General features: G+C 41.2%; 1 protein-coding gene across 5 annotated transcripts; it reads right to left on the bottom strand.

Moving 5' to 3' along the window:
- Window positions 1-201: 201 nt before the first annotated feature.
- LOC133505777 (centrosomal protein of 95 kDa-like) lies at window positions 202-27,678 on the bottom strand. Of its 5 annotated transcripts, none has more exons than XM_061829217.1 (22): window positions 25,822-27,678; window positions 25,680-25,753; window positions 24,635-24,763; window positions 12,714-12,821; window positions 11,618-11,728; window positions 11,071-11,194; window positions 10,189-10,307; window positions 8,175-8,407; window positions 7,999-8,041; window positions 7,849-7,910; window positions 7,578-7,765; window positions 7,354-7,492; window positions 5,555-5,663; window positions 5,327-5,460; window positions 5,065-5,160; window positions 4,845-4,974; window positions 3,619-3,788; window positions 3,470-3,544; window positions 3,249-3,401; window positions 2,968-3,114; window positions 1,019-1,090; window positions 202-934 (listed from the first exon to the last, which is right to left on the bottom strand). In XM_061829217.1, exons 1-22 carry the CDS (start codon window positions 25,962-25,964, stop codon window positions 758-760), a joined length of 2,736 nt encoding a protein of 911 aa, XP_061685201.1. In that variant the 5' UTR covers window positions 25,965-27,678; the 3' UTR covers window positions 202-757. The 5 variants fall into 5 exon arrangements, with proteins under 5 accessions (XP_061685201.1, XP_061685202.1, XP_061685203.1 ...); XM_061829218.1 differs by having other exon boundaries at window positions 7,864-7,910; XM_061829219.1 differs by having other exon boundaries at window positions 8,175-8,335.
- Window positions 27,679-27,735: the final 57 nt, after the last annotated feature.

The raw sequence follows: 27,735 nt of genomic DNA, 5'->3' as shown, positions 1-27,735 counted from the left end.
CAGGATGCTTTTCTGTAAGGTCCACACTAGTTATGAAAAACAAATGTTTATTGTGCTATTTTTGTGGGCTTTTTAATAGCAGCTCAACTGGGGTTTTATTTAGAAATGCGGAGCCTCTTTTTAGGTGTCGTTATGAAGTGTAAGTTGTGTCCACTTGCACTTGTTCTGCATCTGTGTGGTTGTTAGAAACAGTATAGAACATTGCAATATGAGGTTTATTGGTTCAAGTAGAGACTACATTACCCACAAATCAACAGCATTAGAGTCATGTTCATAGATGATTGATGGGAGCTTCATAGAAGTTCATTTTCCTCCTAAATTTGTATGTTTCACCAAACCTTTACAGTTAGATATAAATCCTATATATTTGATCCTCTTCAGACTTGATTGCTATTATCCAATGGATTGGAAAGCACCAACACCTGTTTAATATTTACACACAAAAAGGCACAATTTAAGTTAAAAAATATAAATAAACTGCTGGAGTTGTGGATGCATTAAAGGAAGACTTAATAGCACATAGTAAAAAGAAGGGGGGGGATCTTTTGGTCATTTGGCAAAAGAAGGAACAGGTAACCAGCTACAAGCCAATAAGGACATAATTTAACTACAATTTATCAAGACTTCTTCAGTTATTCAAATGAAGCTCTTGGGAAAATATGAGCAGCCATCGAGTCGCCGCCCCCCCCTCCCCCACACACACACACACACCACCCCCTCCCACTTGGTTTCTTTAGCAGAGTCCCAGATGTGAAAGTCAGTGCAGATAGTTGTTGCGACAGTGGAAAGACGCCATGCGGACTCGGTTGCATAATCTCTGGACCTCTAGATCCTGGAAGTGGTCGTCTTCGTCATTCTGGATGATGATCTTCTGCAGCTCACCTATCTCGTGCTCCATCTTGGAACGCAGGTCACGTTTCATCTTGAGCAGGAGCTGCCAAAACAAACGTACCATACATCTTCCACATGGCGCAAACTTGTAAGATTACGCCGAGATTTTGTTCATTTATTTTCAAACCTTCTCTTGAGCCTTTTTTCGAATCTGGAGCTCCTGTCTCTCTTGTGCAAGTTTTTCAGCCAGTAGTGAAAACTGTACAGAGACGGCAGATTGAATGAAAAAGTTATATCATTGGAAAAGTAGGACAGTGTTATATATTGGCCAGTTGTAATCTTTTAGTCTAGAAAGTGTTTTAATAACCCCCCCAAAATACAGCATACGCTCAAAGTCCCACAATATGGTAAATGATGTGTGATGCGAAGCCCAAAAAGTCTGCAATAAACTGAATCAGTTACAGTCACAAAGCTTTTGGATACGGAAAGCTACTTCTTGGTACTAATCCTTTCAGAATACTTTGATATACAACGGTGCCAAGTTTAATTTGTTCTGTGCTCATGGCCTGGTTTCAAAACATTCATACCTCAAAATGTATTTCCCCTTTAAAATTATTGGAAATGCAGTTAACCTGTTCCGGATGGGCCCGAAACAATTTTTTTTTACTGTGTTTTTGACTGTAAAACAGTCATAAAAACAATGCAATGTAAAGATATGAAGTGGTTTTATGAAGTGTAATCAAGAAAAAAGTCTCACTTTCATTTGCGTGCTTGTATGTGGAAAGTTAAAAAGCCCACTGGCCTTTAAAGAAGATTATAAAGAAAAAAAAAACTACCATACACACTTTCCCTTCTCTGCAAATACAGCTGTGTTCATAATAATAGCAGTATGTATAAAGAGGTTAGTAGATTTCAGAATTTCACAAATTTATTTTATTTTTTTTTTTAAACAGAGGGACTTTGCGGGGGATTCTTGTAAATAGCTTTACACGGACATCTTCTCAGCGTCACAGTACTTACAGCTAACTCCAGACAGTCTTTACTCATTGGCTGAGCCTTTGTTATTCTGCCATCCATTTTGATGGTTGTCTTCCATTTTATGCCACGTCTCTGGTTTTGCTCTCCATTTTAAAGGCATTAGTGATCATTTTAGCTGAACAGACCATCATTTTTTGCACCTCTGTATAAGGTTTCTGCTCTCCAATCAAACTTTTACTCAAAGTACACCGTTCTTCTGAACAATGTGTTGAACGAGCCATTTTTCTCAGGGTTTCAAAAGGAGAAATGCATGTTCAGCAGGTGCTGGCTTTGACCATAAATAGGGGGCACCTGATTCACACCTGTTTTTCACAAAATTGATGACCTCACTGAATGCTACACTGCAAATGTTTTTTTAAAACACACCCCTTTCAACAAATTGCCCAATTGTACAGCCTTAAGTGTGTGCATACCATGAATGTTGGGTCTTGTTGGTTTTCTGAGAATCTGCTGCACCTACTGGTAACTTGTTTGACATGTAGCAATAAAAAAAATATACAAAAAACTTGGATGAACCTGGTTAGTCACAATGGACTGGTATTATTTTTAAGACTACTGTAATGAGTTTCACAGAATCAGAAGACTCGTCATGCCTGTTGGGTCTGTTAGTTTTCCATACCTTTACCAAACCTTCTAGAAACATACTTGCAGCATAGCAGTTGAAATTCTAACAAAAACAGTGATTTGTCTTACAAGTTATGTGGGACTGCAACTATATATCGCTAAACCTTATCACATGAAAACTAATTGACCTGAATTTGGAATGAACAAATAATACAAGAATGCAACTGTGCAACAAAAGGCACATCAGTGGTATGGGTCTCTTATTAAAATAAGATTGATTCTGTAGATGAGAACACCAGTTCAGCATTCTGGGATTTGTAGTATTACTAAAGCATTTGAACATTTAATATGGTTTGGGAGGCTGAATATAATTACATAACTTTCTTAACTATAAATGATCAAAATAGTTGACTGATTTGCTGATCGATAACTGTAAATTGAGACAGCTCCAATTAATTTCTAAGTGGTGAGAATCTTGGCCCTTCTTGGTGTATCGGACTAGTGCTGGTGTGCATGCATGTGTTTGGAGCCTACTTGGTCTTTGTAGTAGTTCTCCATAGACTCTATGTGGTCCTGGTGTCTTTTCTGGTGCTCCAGCCGTTGCTCTGCGGCAAAGGCTCTCTGCTCCCTCAGACGAGCCTTCTGCACTTCTAAACCCTCCTCAAAGAGTTGACGAAACATCTCCACACACAACGCGTATACCAGATGATCAGATTTACATGGACGCAAGCATGTCGAGAGCACGTAGAATATATGAGTTCTAAATTTGCCCAATAAACCAGATTCTGATTATGTGCACAGTGTCACATGGTCACCTTCTCCTCGTTAATGCGAGCCTTCATGAGGCGAGCCCGATGCTGGACGTGGTAGTCCTGATGATACTTCCTGGCCCGAGCAATCTGCTGTCGCTGTTCTCTCAGTCGGCTTTGGGTGGACTTCTGCTGCTGGGTCTGCTCTTTAAAGTCCCTCTTTAAAGACGATAGCTTGTCAGCCTGCATTTCCTTTGCTATTATCAATGCACAACGTCTGAACCCACCAGACGCCTGCTGTGCTCCTGCTGTTTGTGCACCATCCCCACCAGCAGGTCGTGTTTCCTCTGCGCTTCTTCCAACTGCCACACGGGGAGCATTCATTGTTCACTTCCTTGGAGGCTTCGGTAATACAAAACCACAGATATGAACGAACCTCTTGCGAGGATCTGCTGCGTCGCTGCTTCTGGGCAGAGGCCTGGACGCGGATTCGCTCCACCTGCTGCTTCTGCTGCCGCCACATGCGGCCCAGTTCATGGGAGGAGATGTGCAGGAAAGGCAGCTCCTCCAGGAGGATGGGCAGGAGCTCATTCTCCTTCACTTCCACTGGTCAAATAAAATGGACACCGAAACATTTTAAAGTATGGTCAATGCGACATTGGATACAATCAATATACAGTGAAGAAAAGTATTTGAAGACCCTGCTATATTGCAAGTTCTCCCACTTGGAAATCATGGAGGGGGTAAAATTTTCCTCGTTGGTGCATGTCTACTGTGAGAGAGTTAATCTACAAAGAAAAATCCAGAAATCAAAATGTATGATTTTTTTTTTTTTTTTTTTTTTTTTTAAATACTACGTAGTTTGAGCTCACATTTTTTTTATACCCACCTGAAGTCACTGACCTATCGTTGTTTTGGACTACCGTGCTACTTCTGGGTTGCCGGCATCATCAGCACGAGTGATGACATTTACTTTAAAAGCAGTTCCACAACTGGCTGTTGTAGTCGACATTTTTTGTCTTAGTTTAAGTTCAACAAACTCACGGGGAGTCGTTTCTGATTGTTGGTGCAAGAGCAACAAGCTACACAAATGATCGTAAAATGCTAGCTCCTCGAGGAGGTCTGAGAGCTCAGGTTGTGTGCGCACATTCCGTAGTATATATAAATGTGTAACATAGGACATCAAATATCATATCGAAATGTATAACATTTTTTACCACTCTATGTACCTGTATACGACTATACAATGTCATAGATTTTTTTATTTTTCATCCATACCTAAATATAATACGCTCTATAAACTTTTTGAAAATATTTTTGGAAAAATGTGTGCATTATTTTCAAGAAATTACAGTACTTGATTTCACTTAATGCTGGCAAGGGTGGCACAACCCGTGATTAGATTCAGGAGGGAATTAATTTTTCACAGAAGGTTAGAAAGGTTTGACTTTTTTTGTGCTTTAATAAATTGAATTGTCATTTTAAAACTGGCTTTTGTATTTCCTTGTGTTGTTTCTGAGTGATATCAAAATTGGTTTGATGATATGAAACCTGTGTGTGATGAGATAAGCAAAGAAAAAAATGAACCAAACAAATTAGGAAGGCGGGGGGGGGGTGTAAAACATTTTCACAGCATGTTATTTAAATGAAAATGTATCTTACGCGGTGGCATTTTCTTGGCTATTCGTAGTCGTCCTGATGTATTATGGACCTTCGACGGGTACTTTGTGGATGGAATCATTCTGGGCGGTTTGGAAAAGTCTTGAAGTATGGCCTCTCTGTACTTTCGCTCCTGAGTACAAATAGAATAGCCACATTTACAAACAATGGAAGTAAAAATAGTAACATTCTGCAGTTGATAAGATACAAAGTGGTGACTCACGGCTTCCTGAGCTTTTTGTCGTTCCTTGTTGAGATCTGATCGTTTTTTGCCTTCTAATCTAATTAATTCCGCCTCGTAAGCATGGTTGACCACAGTCTGAGAAAAGACAGATGGTTAGACACAGACCTTGAAGCCCACCATAACATTTTAAAGGTGGAAATCAAGTGCAATTTAAAGGTTTAAAAATTGAAACGACCTTTCCGTGCTTTGTATGGCACGGCGGCTCACTTTGCCAAGCCAGTGGAGGAGCTGGGATGCTTACTTGGTGGCCATCTTTACAGATGTTCAGAGTTATGTCCTTGTGATCCTCAAAGTGCTGCTGCACAGAGCGATGACCCGGCAGAGGAGAGATGAAAGAGGAACAAGCTCGATGGTTGGATTTAGTTTGAAGTGTTCCTGAAATAACAAATTACTCATGTGAAGCATTCTGAGTTACAGTAAATGTGTCCTTTGATGTCCAAATGTTAGTTGGAAAAATGCATATTCACACCTGTGGGCAGGCCATTACACGCCACGATGTTGTCACTAACATCAAATTCCTCTTCCTTGTCTTTGACTTCACCAAGCTCATCATTATTGGCCAAAAGACGTTTGAGCATCTGCAGAAAAAACAATTGGGAGTAAAAAACAATCAACATGATGTGATTGTGAGTTGGGGTTGCAGGGTAAAATGTTCAGTTCTACAGAAAAATCACATCATAGTAATTTCTCGTGTATAATCCCTCCTCGAGCCGTCACCTTATCATGGGGGGGTGGGGGGGTGTCTCAATGATCCAAGTTGTCTGGGGATTAACACCCCTGGTACGGTCACCAATGGCAAACAGGTTCTAGTTGTGGGACCAGACAAAGTACGGTTCCATAAACCCCTATGAAGAGTAAAAATAATGGATTCAGGTTTCCTTGCCCAGACGCGGGTCACTGGGGCCCCCTCTGGAGCCACGCCTGGTGGTGGGGCTCAAAGGCAAGCGCACTGACTCATGGAGCTCGGTCGGGCACAGCCCAAAAGGGTAACATGGACCCCGCTTCCCGTTGGCTCACCACCTCTAAGACGGGCTAATGGGGTCAAGTGTAATGTGAGCTGACCAGTGGTCGAAGGTAGGGCGATTTGATCACCGGCTATAGAAACTATCTCTAGGGACATGAAATGTCAACTCTCTGGTGGGAGCCCGAGCTAGTGTGTGAGGTTCGAGAAGTTCAGTCTGGATATAGGGAGACTCCTCTCTACGCACTGCATGGGCTCTGGTACCAGTCCTCTTGAGAGGGTTTGGACTCTGTTCCACTCTGGAGTTGCCCACAGTGAGAGCCACCAAGGAGGTATTGGTATGGGAACACCTCGGGATCCATCCGGAAGAGTTTGATAAAGTAGCTGGAGAAAGGGAAGTCTGGGTATGCCCGGTAAAGCTACTGCCTCTGTGACCCATCCCAGAAAAGTGGTAGATGGATGGATGGATGGATGGATTCTCGTGTATATACACATCCCCAAAGTTGACCTAAAAATTCTGTAAAACCTTCCCACCGATCTACAATGCATTTTTAAAATGCATGATTTTGCTTCCCTCCATATGGTCAAAACATGAAATATATGTATTTTAATAGTCTTTTCCAAATAATTATTCTGAAGTTAAGCACTTTATTTGAACACCTAATACCTTTTGTAATTTAATCTTATTTTGAAATTCCAAGGGCTACTTTAATAAATTAGAATACACATGCTTGTGCTCATGTTTGATTACCGAAGCAGAATTTGTCAGATAGGACAATTCTTAAAAAAAATAGTGAATAAAAACACAAAAGGCCAGGCAAACATTAAATTTTATTTTAATGGGCTTCAAATTAGACAGTCAAGTATTTCAGAAAAGCATTGTCATTAAACAAAACATCACTATAAAGAAATTAATGCCAGTTGTTGTTCAGTCATCAGCCATATTTAACAAAAACAATATTTCACAAATCCTGCCAGGGTACGAGTACTTATGAGCACAACTGTACATATATGTAGTCACACTTAGCTTATCATAATATCTCTCTTATTGGAATGAAAGCGTAGGCTCCACTTATTTTATAACCTCTACTTGGATGTGGCATATTGAATTAATGTGTGCAACTATTTCATAACCTCTGTGTAGCGGTGGCATTTTGAATTGACAAGCCACAGCTTTGTCCTAACCACTAGATGGTGGCATATATTTATAAAATTCCTCCACATTCCAGCGGACTACCAACTTTTGACAATTTGGGGGAGGGGAGGGGCACATTATACACTAGAAATTACGGTAAACCTGTTCTCACCTGATCCAGCTCATCAATTCGATGTGTGAGTTTCTCAGAAATGTGATGCAGTTCTTTTTCTGCTCGCCTGTTTCTTTTCCTGTGACGAGAACGTGTCTCAAAGTCTTTCTCCTCCTCCACATCTTCATCCGTCCAGGTCCTTTTTAGACAAAACAGTATTGGGTTGAGTGAGACAACCTTTTAGTGAACAACTACAGTAGGATGAAATTATTTCCTGAAGATACCTGAGGCCTGTCTCATTTTGGAGCCTTCCTGCCAGTGGACTCTTAGTAGGACACTGGTGTTCTTCTTGCTCCTCTTCCTCTGTGTCCGGTGGAGACGGGGTAGTGACCAACATCTCATCCTGGAGCGTGAGGAGGAGGACATCTGGTTGTGTGTGGAATAAAACCCTCTTGGGGCCTCCCTTAGTGGGCTGTAAATATCATACTTAGTGATGAAACGTATAATTCCATAAAATATGGCACTTTGTTAAGTGATGACTTGCTGCTTTCGCACCTCCACTGTCTCTACCTCAATGTCAGCCCTTCGATGGCTTGATGAACCCTTTTCACTCATGGCTGGAAAATGGATACAGAGATGGCAGCGTATTAGACGAGATGTAAAGTTCGGAGTTTATGGATTAACTATGTTTTGCTTTTGACCCACTTGGAGAGTGTAGTCCATTGCAAACGACTCTGGAGGTATGTGCCTGGAGGATGAAGAGACATTTGGTGGAAGGACCAAAGAGAAGTTCTGACCCAAGTACAAAAGTCTACTAAGGGGTGTGCCAGACTCAACTCTAACATACAAATAACAACTCCAAGGCAGAACAACATGGATACCTGGATGGCAGCAGCGTTGTGTTTCCCTTCTAGACTGCCAGCAATATTTGCGTCTGGGATGACCGCATATGTGTCTGTATGGTGGGGGGAGTTGCTCTGGGTAGGTGGGTTTAGTGCAATGGCAGTGTGCTGCGGTACAGCCAAAGGTGCATCCTGGTCATCTGAGGGACCAGAGGTGGTGATTGGATCCATGGTTACGACTGCATCCGTGGTTAAGGTCTGTACAGCGGCCTCTGTAACGTCCGGAGGTAAAGAGTAGTAGCGAGACCATTTTTTTTTTTTTGCCCTGGAATCCTGAAACTATTGTGTAACCCAAAAACTGGATGGTGGGAAAAAGTCAAGACAATGAGTGTAAAACAAGAACACAAACTGGCTCTGTTCCCCCACATATTGAAATAAATAAATAATAGTATTATTACAAGTGCGGTATGGAACTCAAAACAGTAATATTAGCACTGAAGTTGCAGCAACGTCAGACATTTCCTGGGCTGGATCACAGAAAAAAAAATATATATATGTATATATATTGGGGTTTTTTTATATACTCCCCCTCCCGAAGCTCATTATGTGTCAACTTGTTGGTACTGTATTGATATTTTATTATTAAGGAAAACAATGGGAATATCATATATCTTTGTACGACAGGGGACCTCGGTTTACAGCAGTACCAACATAATAATAAATAACTGGTGGGTCTTAAGAGGGTCTGGAGATAGAGAAACTCTTCTCTCAAGTTCATGTCGCTGTCTACTCTGCCAAAAAAAAAAATCTGTAAGATTCATTCATGCTTTCATCACAGGCTAAAAAAAACCCCGTCAAACTCTGCTCCTTTTGTCTTTGTCTCTTAATGTCTTCTTATTCTTTTCCTCTCTGCTTGTCCCGTTAGGGGTCGCCACAGCGTGTCATCATAGATGAACGCATACTTGTTTGGCACAGTTTTACGCTTAGTGTCTAATGAGTTCAATTCATGTGAGTCTTCAATTCTCTGTATCAAAGTGTTCAGAGCCAGGCAAACATTGTGAAAATATTGTTTCTTCTCAGGACAAATTTTCTCAACTATTTTTAGCACACAGTCTTTGATAAATTCACCCTCAGTGAAAAGTTTGCAGTGCTTGGTAATCAACGTTTCCACCTTGTAGCTGACCCTTGAAGTATTTTCATGTGAAAAAGCACTGCTTGTGCTGTTGAAATAGCTTCCAGTTGTTTCAAATTTTCATTCGGCTCCAGTAAGCTTGTCGTCGTTAGCCTGCTTTGTCTGGTAGTGCCGCTTGACATTGATTGTCTTGAAAACAGCTACAGTGTCGTGGCAAATTAGGGAGACAAAGTTGTTGGGTATTTCCGCAAATAAAATATAAATGTCTATAGTAACGAAAAATTCAGGTTAAGAAACGCCTCCTCAGAAAAATATTGTCTCCATTTACAGAGGAAATTAAGGATATGAAAACAAAAAATAGGCGCGGGATTACCAGTTCCAAATTCCATCGAACGTTAACATTCTGTCTCTTGGTTTGTCTAGCATTACAGAGCTGCTATCCCATTAGCTATCGCCATAGCATCTTCCTGGCATTCCATTGGCTAGGAGGGACATCTATCTTTACTCATGATGCTTTGCGTTTCTGTTGGACACTCAACTGTCACCAAATCACGCTAGCACATATTGGAAAACTAACTTTTTCCCGTTTTTTTTTATTTTATTCATTTTCATTCACCATAGGACCCAAGAAACTTTACTGGAATTTAGTGGTGTGCATGTGTAAATTCGAATGGATGTTTTCTCTCAGCTGTCAAACATTCGCCTCTTCCCTCTCTCCCCCACTATACCTTTTGCTTGTCACTCATCAGACACTACGTCGGAGCAGTGTTTGAAAAGCAATGCTTTACATCATTAGTGCAGGTTACTTATCTAGTTAGCGCAGCTTACATAAAAATTTGGGTAACATTACTGGTATAGGAATCGAAGAGTGTCCTCAACCAAGACAAAATTGTATTTTTAATCTTTATTTTAGCATCTCACCTTCTTGTTGATCTGCGAATGTGCTTGCTGAGACTGTGAGCCCAATGACCTCAATGGGAGATCCCGACTGTTCACTGTTGCCGGAATGTTGTGACATCTTACTCGACTGCATAGTTGACCTACGTTTTAAGGTACAGTGTGTAATTAGCCAGAGGTTCATTCCTATAACTGCGGTAGATTTCAGTTGACTCACTGAAATATGACAGTGATGAGTATATGTAAGATGGCTTTTGGTTGCAGAACTTAATAACTTGTCTCCTGGTTAATGAACAGTCTCATCATCCAACTTGGTCCCCCCCATTCCATGTCAGTACAGTTTATACTCAGCAACCCAAAAATGGCCTGTTGGCCTGTTTTACTGTTGCTTGTCATTATCTCCTCCCTCGTCTCCTTCTCAGAGAGAGGTCTAGGTGACGTTGAAGCAATGTGAGGCTGTTGCTGTTTGGGCTCTGCAGTGCCAAAATGGGACAAGATCTGACGTGGACCACTTCCTCCAGAGTAAATGCCATGGAGGATTCTGCTCTAATTGACCTGTTTAGGTCCTAAGGCAGAACCACAAACTTAATTAAATGGACTCTTATGGCACCTTAACGAACATTGTACAGCACCAACCTATGTAATAGATGTTGCCCACTCGATATCCACTGCAGCCCCCGGTCATCCCAGAAGGTGGATACTAATCTTTGTGGTCCCTTCTCAAAGTTTCTTTCTTCCCAAAATGGGTTTTGAGTATTTTCTTGCCAGAGTGAGGGTGTTTTACATTGCGGGATGTCGCAATCATTACCATTTTTGGCCCGTGAAGCCCTATGAGACTTGTTTACAACTTTAAAATTAAATAACTTTTAAAAAGCAGTGTAAAAAGAGCCACAGGAATGTACTTACTCTCCGCCCTCAGAAGACAAATGCTCTCCCTCCATCTTTTTGTCCATCTGTTGAATGGCATTTCTGGTTGTTGGCAACTCAGCTTCACCACCAGCATTTTTTGGGAGACCACCATTTTGTGACCCTGATTTTGTAAAATGTATGTTATTTTTGTATTTGGAATGAGTTTAACATTGAGGTTCTGTTAGTTAGAATAAACTACCATCCTAGAGGTACCATAATTCTGTTTAATGAACAAGTTATGCAGTCAAAATTTGCATCACAACAAACAAACTTTTATCCACAGTTCCCCTGGTCTTTTCTGTCTGGGACCTGACATTCATGAGGTGCAGATATGATGTTACATAATGTGGTCTGAGGGGCAGGTCAGTCACACAAACAAAGCACGGCTCAGTTCTACCAAATGTGTTGTTTCTTTGTTTTTCATAGCTGCTTTTAATAGATGAGAAGATATCCAGTTTATGTAACTGGAGAACACAGATCATCACCCATTCTTGTCAATATAGAGAACAGTGAAACCAAACAAAGTATTCTTAGATATCCCCACCATCATTCTGTGAGTCCTCGCATATGTCCTCGCTGAGATATTCCAAGAGGCCTTCAAAGATATCCAAAAGGTTCTTGATTGACTCTTTGTCTCCCTGAATGACATTTTCGCCTGTTAAGCATACAAATATTACTCTACAGTTTCCACTGTGATTCTGCACTGTAGGGCTGTTCTAACAAATTATTTGCAATCGATTATCCTATAAATATTTCATCAACTAATCGAGTAATCACCCCCACATTTTAGTTTATTTATTCATTATTAATAAGGTAATTAGATGTTTAAACCCCTCACCAATAATCTATCCCACCTTCTGGCGGGATGCAAAAACATGGGAGTGAATTATCAAAAAAAAGAAAAAAAGAGCCACTGAGGTTTCCTGTGAAGTCTCTGTCTGTCGCCATCACATGCCTGCTAAGCATGCAACTCGGACGCATATGAATGAGATGAACGGCGATGATAAAAAAAATAAATAAACACTCACCAGCCCAAAAACAGTGCACCTTGGGCAGATTATAATGTTGAAGCTATTCTTGAATCTGAAGACGAATTTCCATTTCCACAATCTTAAAATATCCTCACAGCCATCACAGAGTACGTACCAACTAACAAAGCTTGAGTAATAGTACATTGCAACTTACGGTTGCAACTACGGTTATGGTAGTTAAAAATAACCTACCCTGGGATTGTGTCTAGTAAATGCTAAAATGGTTCAGTTTTGACAATGAAAAAAAAAACGAGTTGAGTTCCTAGTCACAGAAAGCAAGAAATATGAGTCTAGGCAAAACACAATGTTCCCATTCCAATTGACTATATCTTGACTGCCTTATATACTGTACTGTTAATGCCTACAGTACCAAATCCACCAATAGAAGGTACTAATACAACCTCAAGTACGTTTGAAGACAATAGCATGGAGATGAATGTATTGGAAATGTCTAGATGGAAAATAGCTTGAAATATGACACCATCCGAGATATTTGTGTCAATCTATTTTTTAAGTCAACTTATTAGTCAGACTGATTTTTAAAAAAAGAAAAAAAAAAGATTAATTTCTGGTGTCTTATTATTCAATGACACAAAAAAATTTTAATACCTGTGATATGCGAGAGACTGATCTGGAGATAATCCAGTGACAGTGAGTCAATGACACACTGAACATTATGGATGTCATCTTCTTGGCTTCGTGGTGATGCAATATAATCTAAAAAGAAAGAAAATGTGTTTATGCTAAGAAGATAGATGTCACAGTCACTGTGATATGGCAGGCGCATATGTGCCCGCGCATCGCACTCGCAAATCTGCACAGTCGAGCATGAAAAAAAAAAAATAAATCACGCGCGTAAAATTTGTTACAAGTAGAAATACATAGATACTGAAAGACCCCGCTTATTTTGTGTAGTCTTGACCAATGTTCCCTCTAAGCTGCGCCACTGCGCAATTGCGCGCACATGAAAACCGATCCAGCACAGTGAACCAATGCATGAGGTCTTTTTTTTTTTTTTTTTTTTTTAAACACGGAAGCACAGGTCTCTGCTCCTAAACCTACTTCTACTTCCTAGTTTACCTGACACCCCCCTCACTCCACTCTTAAAGGGGTACACTCATATTTACAAAAAACACACACCCGAAACTTTATATCTGCGGGCATGACTGGTGGACCACAGCCGTAACTTTATATTTGTGGGCATGACTGACCACACCCGTACATTTTTCAAATGTGAGTGACTGATGTCAACTCCTTGACAACTAAGAATATATTTTCAGCACGAGACAAAAAGCTACATCAACACATGATCACAAGGCAAGGGCATGCTAAAAAAGCTTTTGTAGGTCAGGTGGAAAAAAAAGGTATGGGGTAAGATTCCAATGTGAAAACACCAAAGCTGATGTAGATAATAATAATAGCAATAATACAACTATAAAAAAAAAACAATGAATGGTTTTAAAAAATAAAATTTTGTGCATGTCAATTTTATTTTGGTGTATTAATATTTACTAGAGGTGCAACAATTAATTGATTACTTGATAGCTAACGAGTGTCATACTCATCGACAACTATTCTGATGCATGAATCATCATTTAAAGATATTGTTTAAAATCCTCAGAACTTCAGCCTCTCAATAGTAAATGTCAGATTTCTATTATCCTCCATGACAGCAGACTGCTTAGCAAATATCTGGTTTTATCTCGGAAACGCATTAACATTTTTGCTGACCTTATATGGACCAAAACCAGAAACCAAATCACAATGTATGCTTGCGTGTGTTCGGCACTGTCAATATCTAGATAATTTATACTGTTAAAAAAAAATTTAACATTACAAAAAAATAAAATAAAATAAAATTAAGATGTAGATGGGGGTAAGGTCAATTAACATTCACATTACAACAACTATTTAGGGAATCAGGGGACTAGCTGACATAAAGCAATATTCTAAGCACTAATAGCAAACCGCCATGTTTTGGATATCCGAGCATACCTCGTGTCATTGTAATAATTTTTTTAAGCACTGTGTAGTCGCTCAGTCCCCTGATACCTTAAAGTGCCATTGACACAAAAATCACATTTTAAACTAGATATTATCAAAATTACAAAGAATAATCACTTTGATGAGAATACCAGTCAGAAAAAGTGAGCTGGGAGTGTTTTATAAAAGCGCAAAGTTGCGCAAGTCTAACTCGACACAATGCGCATCGCGGTGGCAGCCATATTTGTCTGTGACACCATGTGTAGGCATCACACTGGAGCCCTACCATTGAAAACACTATGCTAAATACAATGGCAGATGAACGAGACCAATTTTTGGATTTTTCTGATGCTCCTTCTGAGACTGAAGCTCTTTTTGAGCAAGAAAACATTTCAGAAGCGAGTGAAGTGACCGAGTTCATTTTACCTATGTGAACTACTGTATTTCTTGAAAATAATGCACAATTTTTTTCCAAAAATATTTTTGAAAAGTCAATAGAGCGCATTATATTTAGGTATGGATGAAAAATAAAACATACAATCACATTGTATAGTTGTATACAGGTACATAGAGGTTAAAAAAGGTATAAATATACATTTAGATGTGATATTCGATGTCTTATGTTCCACATTTATATATATTACGGTACTGTGTCCCACCAACCTGAACTCTCAGCTCTGACCTCCTCGGGGGGGGAGAGCTTTGGATTTAACAATCATTTGCGTAGCATATTTGTCTCTAAGGTACCAAACATCAGAAACGAATGCCCGTGTTTTTTTTGGTTGAACTTAAACAAAGACAAAAAATGTCAACTACAAGGGCTAGTTGTGCAGCTGCTTTTAAAACAAATCTGTCATCACTCCGGCCGATGACGCGGCCAAACCGGAAGCAAAACATGAGCTGAAACTACGTAATACAATCGTAAAAAGTAAGTTTCTTTCGGCTTGTCCCGTTAGCGGTCGCCACAGTGTGACACCTCAGATGAACAGGATAGCGCACGCAATTGAAATGCTCGCTTTATAAAAGTGCCTATTTCTAGTTAGAGCTCTCGTTTTGATAGCAACCTGACGCTATGAATAGCTGCTACAGATTGTAGCCGAAAGGCTGTTAGCACGGTGGACCTTCCCCCTCAAAGTGCTGACAATAATAAGGAATAAAGGGAACCAAGACTTCTGGGATTCAAAAAAATGTTTCCTCACAAACGGCATGGATGGCAGAGGATGCCAGTCAGATGCTTCTTTTGAAGTCTTGTCCAAAGATGGGTAATGTCGTGGATAAACTGCACTATGCAAAAACGTTTTATGCACAAATATTTAATGCAAAAAATAGGTTTAGGTTAAACAGTGTTAAATATATTATTTATTTAAGACTGTAATATGTGTTATCAACAGTAGTAAGATGTTATGCCATCGTTGAGGATTTATTTTAGTTGGTTGAGGGATTCTGTTCTGACAATTGCAGGGACCAGGACAAGCGCGTCCTGTGGCCTGCCCCAAGACATTTATTACCGCTGCATCAGTACATGCACAAAGATTATTTTAGATTATTGGAGAAGATTTTTTGAAAAACAATACAAGCACAATCCTAGCAAAATAGAAATAGATAATTCGTAATATTTTCAGCATATGGATAGCAAATTGGTGGTGCGCATCGTACATTGGTAAAGGGTTTTCCTGATTTTTTTAGGTCAACTTTGGGGGTGCGCATTATATTCTTACTTACCGGTAGTTCAAAGTTTATTTATAATTTCAAAATTTTGAACTAAATTCACTGGTCCAAAAACAAACTACAGTACTTCATAGTTTTTTTTTTTCTTAGGAGTACTTCACAGAAAATAACTCCAAAAAGATGTGGGAGGGATCACAACACATTACAAACTACAAGAATAACCAGATGTGTGCCAACACAGACGCCTCACTGGCAGAGTAACTAAACCCTTTCTTTGCCCGCTTTGAGACTGATGGATCAGATTCAGCCTCACCACATCCACCATCTGTTAGTACCAGACTGATGCGTGAGGATCATGAAGTGAGACGTCTGCGCAGGTCTGTAAACACCAGGGAAGGTCCCGGCCCAGATGGAGTGCCTGGGAAGGTACCGAAAGCCCGTGCTGATCATCTGACCAGTGGTTGCACAAAAAATTTCAACTGTTGCCTGAAACAATCAATCATCCTCTCCTCCCTCAAATCAGCAACAATCATCCCAGTTCCCCAAAAGCCAGCCCTTGACAGTCTGAATGAGTACTGGCCTATTGCACTTACACATGTGATCATAAAGTGTTTTCAGGGGCTGGTTGCATATCACATTAGGGACTCACTCCCTCCTTCTCTCGACCCTCCATCATCCACAGCACCAGCTCCCGTCAATGTTGTGTAAGGAGTCCTCTCCTGTACTCTCTGTACACACACGTGAACACAAGCACACACACATGCACATGCACACGCACACACGTTCGTTCACACACACACACGACTGCATGCCAACCATTCCCAGCATCACTATCATTTAGTTTGCTGATGATACCACAACGGGCTGGATCCGGCCCCACCGATCATCAATGGGGAGTGTGTGGAGAGGGGCCACTCCCTCAAACTTCTTGGAGTCCACATCACAGACAACCTCATCTCGACTGTAAATACAATGGTGGTGGTGAAAAAGGCCCAGCAGCGGCTCCAGTTCCTGAGTGCTGCTGCTGGCTTTCTACAGAACCACCGTGGAGAGTATCCACGGATACTGCATCACTGTGTAGTATGCGGAGTGTATAACAGCAGACAGGAGAGCTCTGAAAAGTGTGATCAACAGTCCGCAGATCACTGGCTGCTCTCTGCTCTCCCTGGAGGACATTGTCAGTTCTCACTACCATAGCAGAGCAACTAACATTGTTAAGAACACATCCAACTTTGGTCAACACCTGTTTCACCTTCTACCCTCTGGCAGGCGTTACAGGGACCACAAAACCTGAACAAACAAGAGTTGTTTTTTTTACCCCCGGAATCATCAACACCTTGAACTCAACACCACTGAACATAAAACCTATCTCACGAGTGTAATGAAAATCTATGCAACTGCACTCTTTTATTTTTGCTTTTGTCACTTCTCTGTCTTCTTCTCAATTCGTGCAATCTTACCAATGACTGGACATGGGCAATAAGGCTGTAGACATTTTTTTAGCAATAACTCTGCCTTGATTGTAAATATTTCATGAGTTACTTTTTCTGGGATCTAATATGTTTTATTCTGTTGTATTTATATTGTATAAGCACCTTGTGGAGTAGCGCTCGTTACCTCGTTGCATGCATAGTCATATGCTGACAAAAAGGCTTTTGATTGATTTGACTCTAAATTACCAGTCAGTGTGAATGTGAGTGGGAATAGTGACCGTTCAGTGTCTACCCCATGCTTTCCCAGAGTTAGCTCAGAGAGGCTTACGCTCGTCCATGACCATAGTGAGGATAAGTGATGGGGAAAAAAAGGATGAATGGATGGGTCACCCAGCCTTAGGTGACCCACAAGAGTGAGACAATAACTAGGGGTGTGTATTTCAAGAGGATGGGCAGGAGATGAAAGATTGTAAGGGATTTGCTGGCTTCAAAGTGAGTGGTTGGCTGTTTGATGTGAAAATACTTCAATGACCTGACAGGCTGTCATTTCCCTGTCTTATTTACTGACCTAAAGTGGGAGATCAACATCAACTCCATCCATAAATAGGCCCAGGAGAGGACGTACCTCTTGCTGCTCCTAACGAAGTACGGCCTGCCACGAGAGCTATTGAGGCAGTTCTACATAGCGGTCATTGAATCGGTGCTGCGTACTTCCACACTCTGACTTGGTGCTACCATCAAAAAGGACAAAGTCCGACTGCAACGGACAATCAAAACTGCTGGAAGAATTGTCGGTATCCCTTTCCAGCCCTCAAGAACTTGCACACTACCAAAACTAAGACGAGCAGACAGAATCCTCTCAAACTCTCCACATCCTGCCCACCAACTCTTATTACTCCTTACCTCCTGTAGACGCTACCTAACAATGCAAACCAAAACTAACAGGCACTCTAACAGCTTCTTCCACCCTGCAGTTTACTTCATAAACAGCTACCTTAAAATTCAACTGAAACACGCTGCCGATTTCTCCCTTGAGCTTGTTGTGATATTCTGTTGGGCCAATATTTTTATATATCATACAGTACTCGTCCACCCACTGTAGTAGTCTCACCACATTGCTCATCTGTTGTTGACCAATACGAGCCTCTCGCACCTCAGTAGCATCCGCACCCCTTGCACAATCAACTGAGAAATATATGCTAGTTACACAATCGACATTGTGTCAGAATATTGCATGACTAGTCACTTTAAACTGGATACATTCCTTGAAGTCTTGACAGTCTTAGCACAATGGTCATTTCCCAGGTCTATTGCCCTATGAGGCCCTCTAACCGTTTTAAATGCGAGAGGATTCTGCATCCTTTGCAGAAGTGTTCCAGAAAAAAAAAATCCATCATTGTCAGATTACTAGCAGCCCTTATTCCCCGTGGCTGTTACCACAATGTCTATGAGTCAATTGACTGTCTGTTGGCACCATGTCTCCAACAACCGGAGACCAATTCTTTGCATGTTTCTTACATACTTAGCGAATAAAGATGACAGATTCTGACATAACTTGTTTCCAAACAGTGACTCTAACCGGCAGCTCAAACATAGAAGTTTTTATTCATCCTCTCCTCCAGTTCACTGAAAGTACTAGTCGTCGTATCCAGCCTGAGAAAGTGTCCATCCCACACCATTACAGTCTCTCTATTACGCTTAACGTCATTTTCATCTCAAGTTACTGTACAGCTGAAGTTGTGCTGTTCTCCTCTCGCATGCAACCAATTTTTGTGAAAGATTTTAAAGGAACTAAGTTAAAAACATATATTTTGCATATTTGCGTGTCGTGTGTTGTCCTGCTTTGAGGACACCAAAAACTAGCCCCGTCTTCTTCTACACATGCTACCAGTACCTTCGTCTTCTTCTACGGGCAATTGAGGAAGATTTTTCTTCTCCTACACACAATTGAGGTAGATTATTCTTGTTCTACACACATTGAAAGTAAAGTCTACTTCTACACATTGGATTTGTGCATGTCCTAACCCAAATGCATTATACGGAACAGCCATGTTTAACCATTTCGTTCGAAAAAGTTTTTGTAGAACTTTTAAACTCATACCCGCATGCGACAAAAAAAAATATATATATATATATATATATATTTTAGCTGCATTGTTAAATATGCCTCAGGGGTCACAGTGCCTGACAAAAGTAGCAGCTTGTCGTCCAGAAAATATAGTATGTTGATAAAGATATGATATTACTATGTTAGTTATCATGATAAAAGTATATCATTACTACTATAGTTGCTGTTAGGATTGTTTTATCATGGGTTTGTTTCTGGTAGTCTTAGTCTGAATTGCTCTCTTTGTGAGCTGCGTGCGTGTCTTGAAGTGCGACCCAGTGACACCTGGGAGGCTATGCCCCCCTGCCGACCTCAAGCTGATGCCCCTGAACACTGGGAAACGATGTCTCCATCCTGGCCTCAGCATGTTTCCCTTCTGATCTTAAGCAGATACTCCTCAACACCGGGAGGAGATAACGCCCTTCTACCGCAGGAGGATACCCCCAAATGCCATAAACATGTCTTTAAACAATGCCCTGCTTTTTCTCTTGTGGGTTTATCAGGACACTCTTGCGGCCTTGAAGAAACATGTACCTTAGTGTTTATCTGCTGTTGGTGTAGCCATCTGTGTCAGCATTTTCACTGTGTAACCATGTAACCCTTTGACCTGAGAATGCAATAAAAAAGAGCAAACAGGGACTACCACTTTGGCAGTCTGAGGTAGCACACTCTCACAGTGTGTCCTCCGTCTGTCCCGTGCATGAAAAGACAATCTTGGTTGGTTTGAGTTCACTCTCTACAGTCCTCAGGCTTGTCTTAGCTGTTTTTCTAGGAACATCTCTGACATATGTAAACTTTGGACCTTGAAGAAAATAATACAAAACTCTCTAAGAAATTCACATTCTCACTTTTGTGGTATTTAACAAAATTAGTTCATTTTGGTGGCGGCACAGTGGATAAAATGGCCTCACAGTTCTGAGGTCCCGGGTTCAATCCCGGACCCGCCTGTGTGGAGTTCGCATGTTCTCCCAGTGCCTGCATGGGTTTCCTCCAGGCACTCGGGTTTCCTCCCACATCCTAAAAACATGCAATTGGACACTCCATATTTCCTCCAAGTGTGATTGTCAATGCGGCTGTTTGTCTCAATGTGCCCTGCGATTGGCTGGCCACCATTTCGGGGTGTACCCTGCCTCCTGTCCAGTGACAGCTGGGATAGGCTCCAGCACTCCCGCAATCCTTGTGAGGATAAAAGGCTAAGAAAATGGATGGATTAAATAATTTTGGTGATCATGACTGATCTGAAACTGGAGCGGTTTAGCCTGATTTGACTTCAGACAAATCGACAAAAACTGAAATGTGTTTTTGCACTGTGCAAATAAACTTCTGGCTTCAACTGGACATACAACAGTTAATACTAGAACTGGCTTGAGATGGTACATAATGTTTTATTCCCTATTTGCAAATTAAAGCTATGTGAGCATACCTCATGCAATCCTTGAAGTCCTTTCCTGAGCCCTGGTGACCACCACCATATGTTTTTTTCCCCATCATTTAGTTCTTAAGAATACAAATGGCACAATTTGTTGATGTCGTTTCTACCATGGTAATGAGTGTATCTGGTCAATTTTGAGTTGACAAGATAAAGCCCAATTATTGTAAAGGATGTGATGTGGTGGTAAAAGAATACAGGATTTTATTGTAGGTGTCTTAAATAATGCAATCGTGAAAGAGCAAATTTGTCTTGGAGTCTGATCAAGGCATTACGTGTTGTCCTGTCCCACACTGCAGATGTGTTTTTAACTTCATCCAGTGTCAGATATTTGCAGTACTACATCAAAAGACATAGGACAAGACTAAAAAAAACTAAAACTAAATAGCTTTTTGATATGATACTCTTACATACTACAGTATATACCAGTCACTCACATTTGAAAAATGTACAAGTGTGGTCAGTCGCAGATAAAGTTGATGTAGGTGATTAGGTATGGAATCTCAAGATCTTAAAATAACTTACTGAATTAATATAACACAACTGGAAATTAAAAATAAAATAAACAAATACATAACTAAAATAGAAAACTAAAATTTCAAACTCAGAAATGATCATTTCCAATTTCAACTGATATTAGTACAACTTGATATAAAACAGTATTTCAAATTTTTCATCAATAAAAATTCTTGATCCGACAAACTTTATCTGAAGAAAGGTTCAATGCACTGGCCTCTCAGGGAATTTATACGAACGGTCTATACCCGCAATGTTTTGAAAATGCTCAAAGTTTAGTTCAACATACTCAGTGTTAGTGGGAAGAAGCTAGCGATACACTGAAACAAACATTCCTGTCAGCAGTCGTGATGTATTGTTATAATCTAGCGTAATTTACGGCGGGATCTATTGTCAATCCATTCATTAAATCTATATCTTCCTAAATCATGTAGAAGGGGGTGCATGCGCGCATTGCCACGACTGCTGTAAATAGGAGGCTGTCTTGCTAGAATGTGCCTTTATGTGCGTGCGCTCAACGTATTGGCCACACTTGAATCCAGCGACGAGGTGGATGATAGTTTAACGTCTTTTTTTTGGGGGGCACGCTGTCACACGATCAACCAAAACATCCTCCCAATCGGCGCATTGAGCACCCCTAGTGTAACTGAATTAAATGCTAATTATCGGCCGATACTGAACAAATCATTGCAAAGTTTACTTATTTGGTTATTCTTACTCCTAGAAAACACACAAGCACTGGCAGATACCAAGTTTGACCTCTAAAGAATAGGACAGAATTGCAATTCTTTCTTGTAATTCTTTGTGCTTATATTTGAAAAAGTATACTGTATTGTTCTCAATGACTTGTGATGTATTTGTTTTGGATTCATGACAGTGTTTCATTTTATTTTATTTTAATTCATAATTTTGTAAGTGGAACGGTGGATCAGCTGGTAAAGCATTGGCCTCACAGTTCTGAGGTCCCGGGTTCAATCTTGGACGCGCATGTGTGGAGTTTGCATGTTCTCTCCATGTCTGCGTGGGTTTCCTCCGGGCACTCCGGTTTCCTCCCACATCCCAAAAACATGCAACATTAATTGCACACCCTAAATTCCCCGTAAGTGTGATTGTCAGTGCAGCTGTTTGCCTCCACGTGCCCTGCGATTGGCTGGCAACCAGTTCAGGGTGTAACCCGGCTCCTGCCCGTTGACAGCGGGGATAGGCTCCAGCACTCTGTGAAACCTTCGTGGGGATAAGAGGCAAAGAAAGTGGATGGATGGATGGATGGATATATTTGCAGTTGTTATGAACTAAAATTACATTTACTTCGGCGGCACGGTGGATCAGCTGGAAAGCGTTGGCCTCACAGTTCTGAGGCCCGAGGTTCAATCCCGGACCTGCAGTTTACATGTTCTGCCCCATCCCTGTGTGGGTTTCCTCCCACATCCCAAAAAGGTGTAACATTAAAGGAAGATTTTTTCGAAACTAATAGGAATGGGAGCACATATTAAAATTTAGTAGATGAGGGTTCAGTGTTTGTTTTAATGCCAGAGATATCCACAGATTTCACCGAGAAACATCTCTAAACGAGAAAAGTATTATCGAATTTCCTCTCTCGCTCAGACATTCCAATGAGCCCGGCTGGAAAACTGACAGCCAATCAGCGTTTGCCACGGCTGCAGTGCTTCCTGTTCTGACGCCCCATTGCTCGCAGATACGTTTCATCGAACAGAGAACGTCCACCATCAGGCATTTTCTGGACGATTTTTGTGAAAAATAATTACAAGCAAACATAACAAAAATAGCATGATGTACAATGTTCAAGCCTGTGTGCTTGAGCCTGAATACACACATCCAGCACTTGACTGTTATAGAGAAGGCGTGGCACTAATGACGAACAATAATCCCATTATATGGACCACGGAGATTTGTTTGATGCAGAGTTGGTTTAGATGTACAGAATATACAGCTGCAAGCGCGGATAGCCGTAAATAGTACCTGGGAAGTGTTCTGTTCAGAGAACCAGCAAAGCGAGTTAATGCTCAGTGTTATTACTATACCGACCATTGAACAAACAAAATAAAAATAATGTACAATGTTGAAGCGTTTGAGCCAGAACACCCACAAGTGGAATTCGATGTGTTGGGAGGGACGTGGCGCTGACGAAAAACAATAACAGTCTCATGAAATGGACCACGGAGATTTGATGCTTTTCTGAGGAGTTGGTTTAGATGTAGAGAATATATAGCAGGTGGGTAGACTTTTTTTTTTTTTTTTTACTCTAAGTTGTACTTTTCAAGCAGGAAAGATTCTCGCGATCCACCGGCGGCGTTGGTGGGATGTTGGCTGTTGCACGCGTGGATCGCCGTAAATAGTAACCAGGAACCGTTACACATATATATCTATCCATCCATTTTCTTGGCCGCAAGATGGTCGAAGGTGTCCTGGAGCCTATCCTGGCTGTCAACAGGCAGGAGGCAAGTTTACACACATGTAGACAGAGGGAAAACATGCAAACTCCCCACACGGAAGTCCGGGATTGTACAGCTGCGCCTCATAATGTATGTTGTTGCTTTACCGTACCACCACGAGAGGCTATAATTTAGCAGCTAATGACCAGTAATGATTAAATGTGTGCAAATTTCCTCACTTATGAATGAGCCCCAACTTTGACAGCCACAGCTTTATCCTGTCAGGTTGACCCCACGGGAGGTTAAAGAAGGTCAAATTTGGGTGTATTTTCTCAGTTTTGGTGCAGAACAAGTCGGTATCTTGGCTTAGCTAGAACGAATGGTCTGTAATGCTAAGCACCAGTGACTAATATTACTTCACATTGGAGGGTTTACTGTACATATGAATCATATGGGCGACATGGTGAATCAGTCGGTAGAGCGTTGGCCTCACAGTTCTGAGGACCCGCGTTCGATCCCGGCCCTGCCTGTGTGGAGTTTGCATGTTCTCCCCGTGCCTGTGTGGGTTTTCTCTGGGCACTCCGGCTTCCTCCCACATCCTAAAACCATGCAAAAATAATTGGAAACTCTAAATTGCCCCTAGGTGTGATCGTGAGTGCAGCCGTTTGTCTCAATGTGCTCTGCTATTGGGTGGCAACCAGTTCAGGGTGTACCCCGCCTCCAACCCGTTGACAGCAGGGATAGGCTCCAGCACTCCCGGCGGCTGAGAAAATCTATGGCTGAACATTCATTTCCTTTAGAACATCACAGTATTGTCATATGTAGTTGACCAACCTCAACAAATGAACCTTTGCCTCATTGTAAAAAAATATTTGTGGCCCCTTAAGATTTGTATTTGAGTCCCTATGAGCTAATAAATTGGTTCATTATAATAGAAAAAAAATTCAACAGTAGGTACTGTACTTCCAAATAGACCTTGTTTGCTGCCACGTGAACCTTACCTGGAACCTTCTCTCTCAGGATGTTCTCATATAGACTAGCAAACACATTGGCGTCACAGTCTGTGAGTTTAGTCAGCTTCTGCTCAATGTGACACTTTCCAAGCAACTCATTTGCCACATCTACCCAATCTGTGGAACGAAACAATGAAAAGGTAATTAATATACATTGATTCAAAAGGGAGGTCACATTAGAATGAATTAAAGGGGGAAACACTTATTGGACAGTTAATTATCAAATTAATAGATCATGATTTTTCATCTTCAATTAATCATTTAGAGACCTTTTTTATTTTAAGTGTCCAAACCTTCGCCATTTAAGCCTCTCAGCGGTAAATATTAATTATATTCATTATAATAATAAAGCTGTAGATATTAAGAATTATATTTTTATCATAATAAAGCACACATCTGTATCATCAAATAAGACATTTGCAAACAGTATACTGTTTTTGAATAAAAGGATGAAATAAATTAATCCAATACAGCCATGAAATATTTAGATATGATTAAAATCAATCATTAGATTCAGCCATTGACAATTGAAAACACTATCGCTGCTCTACATCTATAAATTTCTACTTCTATCAGCGAGCTAAGGAGAAAGGTGGTGATACAGTAGATTAAAGTTTAGAGGCGGCAAAGTAAAGTGAGACTCCCCCTTCACTACACGGTGTTACATAACACGTACAATTACTGCTAAGTTTTGAGGGCGGAAGACAACAGTTCGAATTGATATCAGTCAATACCAAACACAAAGAGCCATTTCTGTGTCGCAACTTTTACTCAACCCAACATGTCAACTACCCAGCATTGCTAACATAACATAACATTACTTTGTTCCCCCAGCCAGACATCGAAAGGTGTCCTTGCCATCATTGTGACTCTGACGTTAATAAACGATGGAGGGTATTATTTACGGTTAGAAACGTACCAAAACAACAAAAAATTCGAGCTAGCAAGCAAAGTTGGTAGTATAAAGTTAGCGTTAGCCTCCATGTCGCACGGAAAGACACAGCAGTGTTGCCTGCCTGCCTACCGGCTTTACCTCTCTGTTCCTCCGGGTCGCCCATCAAACAGCTGTTGAAGAGAGGCAGATGTGGCTCCAAAGCAACGAAAAAGCTGCAGACAAGGCGTTGTTACAACACAAACCCCACAATGGACAATAAAGTGCAGGTAGTGCGGCTTACAGTAGGAGAGAAAAGGATCTGTCTTTCCTGACTAAAAATTGAACTGTTGTTTGATTGGATGTTCTTGTTGCTAGTTTCCGGAAGTGGCGCTTTAAAGTGCACATTGCCCCCTTTTGGATTTCTTTGGTTAGTACAGAAAACATTCATTTTCTGCCATGAAGATCAGGTAACATGTAATAATGACATAATATAGGCGGCACGGTGGATCAGCTGGAAAGGTTTGGCCTCACAGTTCTGAGGACCCGGGTTCAATCTCAGCCTTCCCTGTATAGAGTTTGCATGTCCTCCCCATGCCTGCGTGGGTTTTCTCTGGGCACTCTGGTTTCCTCCCACATCCCCAAAACATGCCATTAATTGGACACTCTAAATTGCCCCTAGGTGTGATTGTGAGTTCGGCTGTTTGTCTTCATGTGCCCTCTGATTGGTTGGCAACCAGTTCCGGGTGTACCTTGCCTCCTGCCCGTTGACAGCTGCGATAGGCTCTAGCACTCCTGCGACCCTAGTGAGGATAAGCAGCTGAGAAAATGGATGGATGGTTGGATGGATGGATGGATGGATGGATGGATGGATGGATGGATGGACATGAATATCTATGACACATCTGATTTCATGATAACTATCTACATTACAGGTGTCACATTTAAGGCACGGGGGCCACATGATTATAGCTGGTTCACGAAGGCAAATCATGTGCATCAACATCCATGATTTTTGTTAAATCTGTACCAACATTTCCAATTGTTGTATCATAAATGATGACGTTAAGATATTGCAAGCATTTTTGTGTGACCAAACATCAACAATAGTTGAGAAACCCATTACCTTTGATTTTTTTATTCCAAAACTTGTTCATAAATTGAATGTGAAAATATAATGGGTGAATTATATTTTTAAACAGTTTTATGGTTCCACAGTCATAATGGCCCTCTGACAGAAACCGTAACTACAGTGTGGCCCGGAAAAAAAAATAGCGTTTGTATAATCAATTTATTACATCATAATAGATAGTTCGGTGGAACGGTGGATCACCTGGTAAAGCGTTGGCCTCACAGTTCTGAGGTCCCGGGTTCAATTCCGGACCCGTCTGTGTGGAGTTTGCATGTTCTCCCCGCGCCTGTGTGGGTTTCGTCCGGGTACTCCGGTTTCCTCCCATATTCCAAAAACATGTGTTAATTTGACACTCTAAATTGCCCCTAGGTGTGATTGTGAGTGTGACTGTTTGTCTTCATGTGCCCTGCGATTGGCTGGCAACCAGTTCAGGGTGTACCCCGCCTCCTGCCCGTTGACAGCTGGGATAGGCTCCAGCACTCCCCGCAACCCTCGAGAGGATAAGCGGTGAAGATGGATGGATGGATGGATAGAGAGTTCTGAGGACTGGGTTCAAATCCCATCCTTGCCTGTGTGGAATTTGCATGTTATCCCTGTGCCTGCATGGGTTTTCTTTGGGCAGTCCGGTTTCCTCCCACATCCCCAAGACATGCATTAATTGGAGACTCTAAATTGCCCTTAGGTGTGATTGTGAGTGTGGCTGTTTATCTTGATGTGTCCTGTGATTTTCTGGCAACTGGTTCAGGGTGTACCCTGCCTCCTGCCCGATGACAGGTGGGATGGGCTCCAGCACTCCGCGACCCTTGTGAGGATAAGCAGCTCAGAAAATTATTGGATGGATATTCCATAGATTAGATTATCATCACAGTTCTGAGGTTCAGCGTGCGAATCTTCACCCCAGCCTTCCTGTATGGAGATGAAATGTTCTCTCCATGGTTGTGTGGGTTTTCTGCACTCTGGCTTCCTCCCACGATCCAAAAAGATACATTTTAATTGCAGGCAATTGTCCATAAGGTGTGATTGTGTGTTTGAATTGAAAAACTGAAACTGAAAAGCTCACTTGTGACCCTCATGAGGATAAGTAGT

Source organism: Syngnathoides biaculeatus, chromosome 9, assembly GCF_019802595.1.
Source record: "Syngnathoides biaculeatus isolate LvHL_M chromosome 9, ASM1980259v1, whole genome shotgun sequence".
Lineage (NCBI taxonomy): Eukaryota > Metazoa > Chordata > Actinopteri > Syngnathiformes > Syngnathidae > Syngnathoides > Syngnathoides biaculeatus.
The sequence above is the reverse complement of the archived record's forward strand: the minus strand, read 5'-3'. Positions and strand labels throughout refer to the sequence as shown.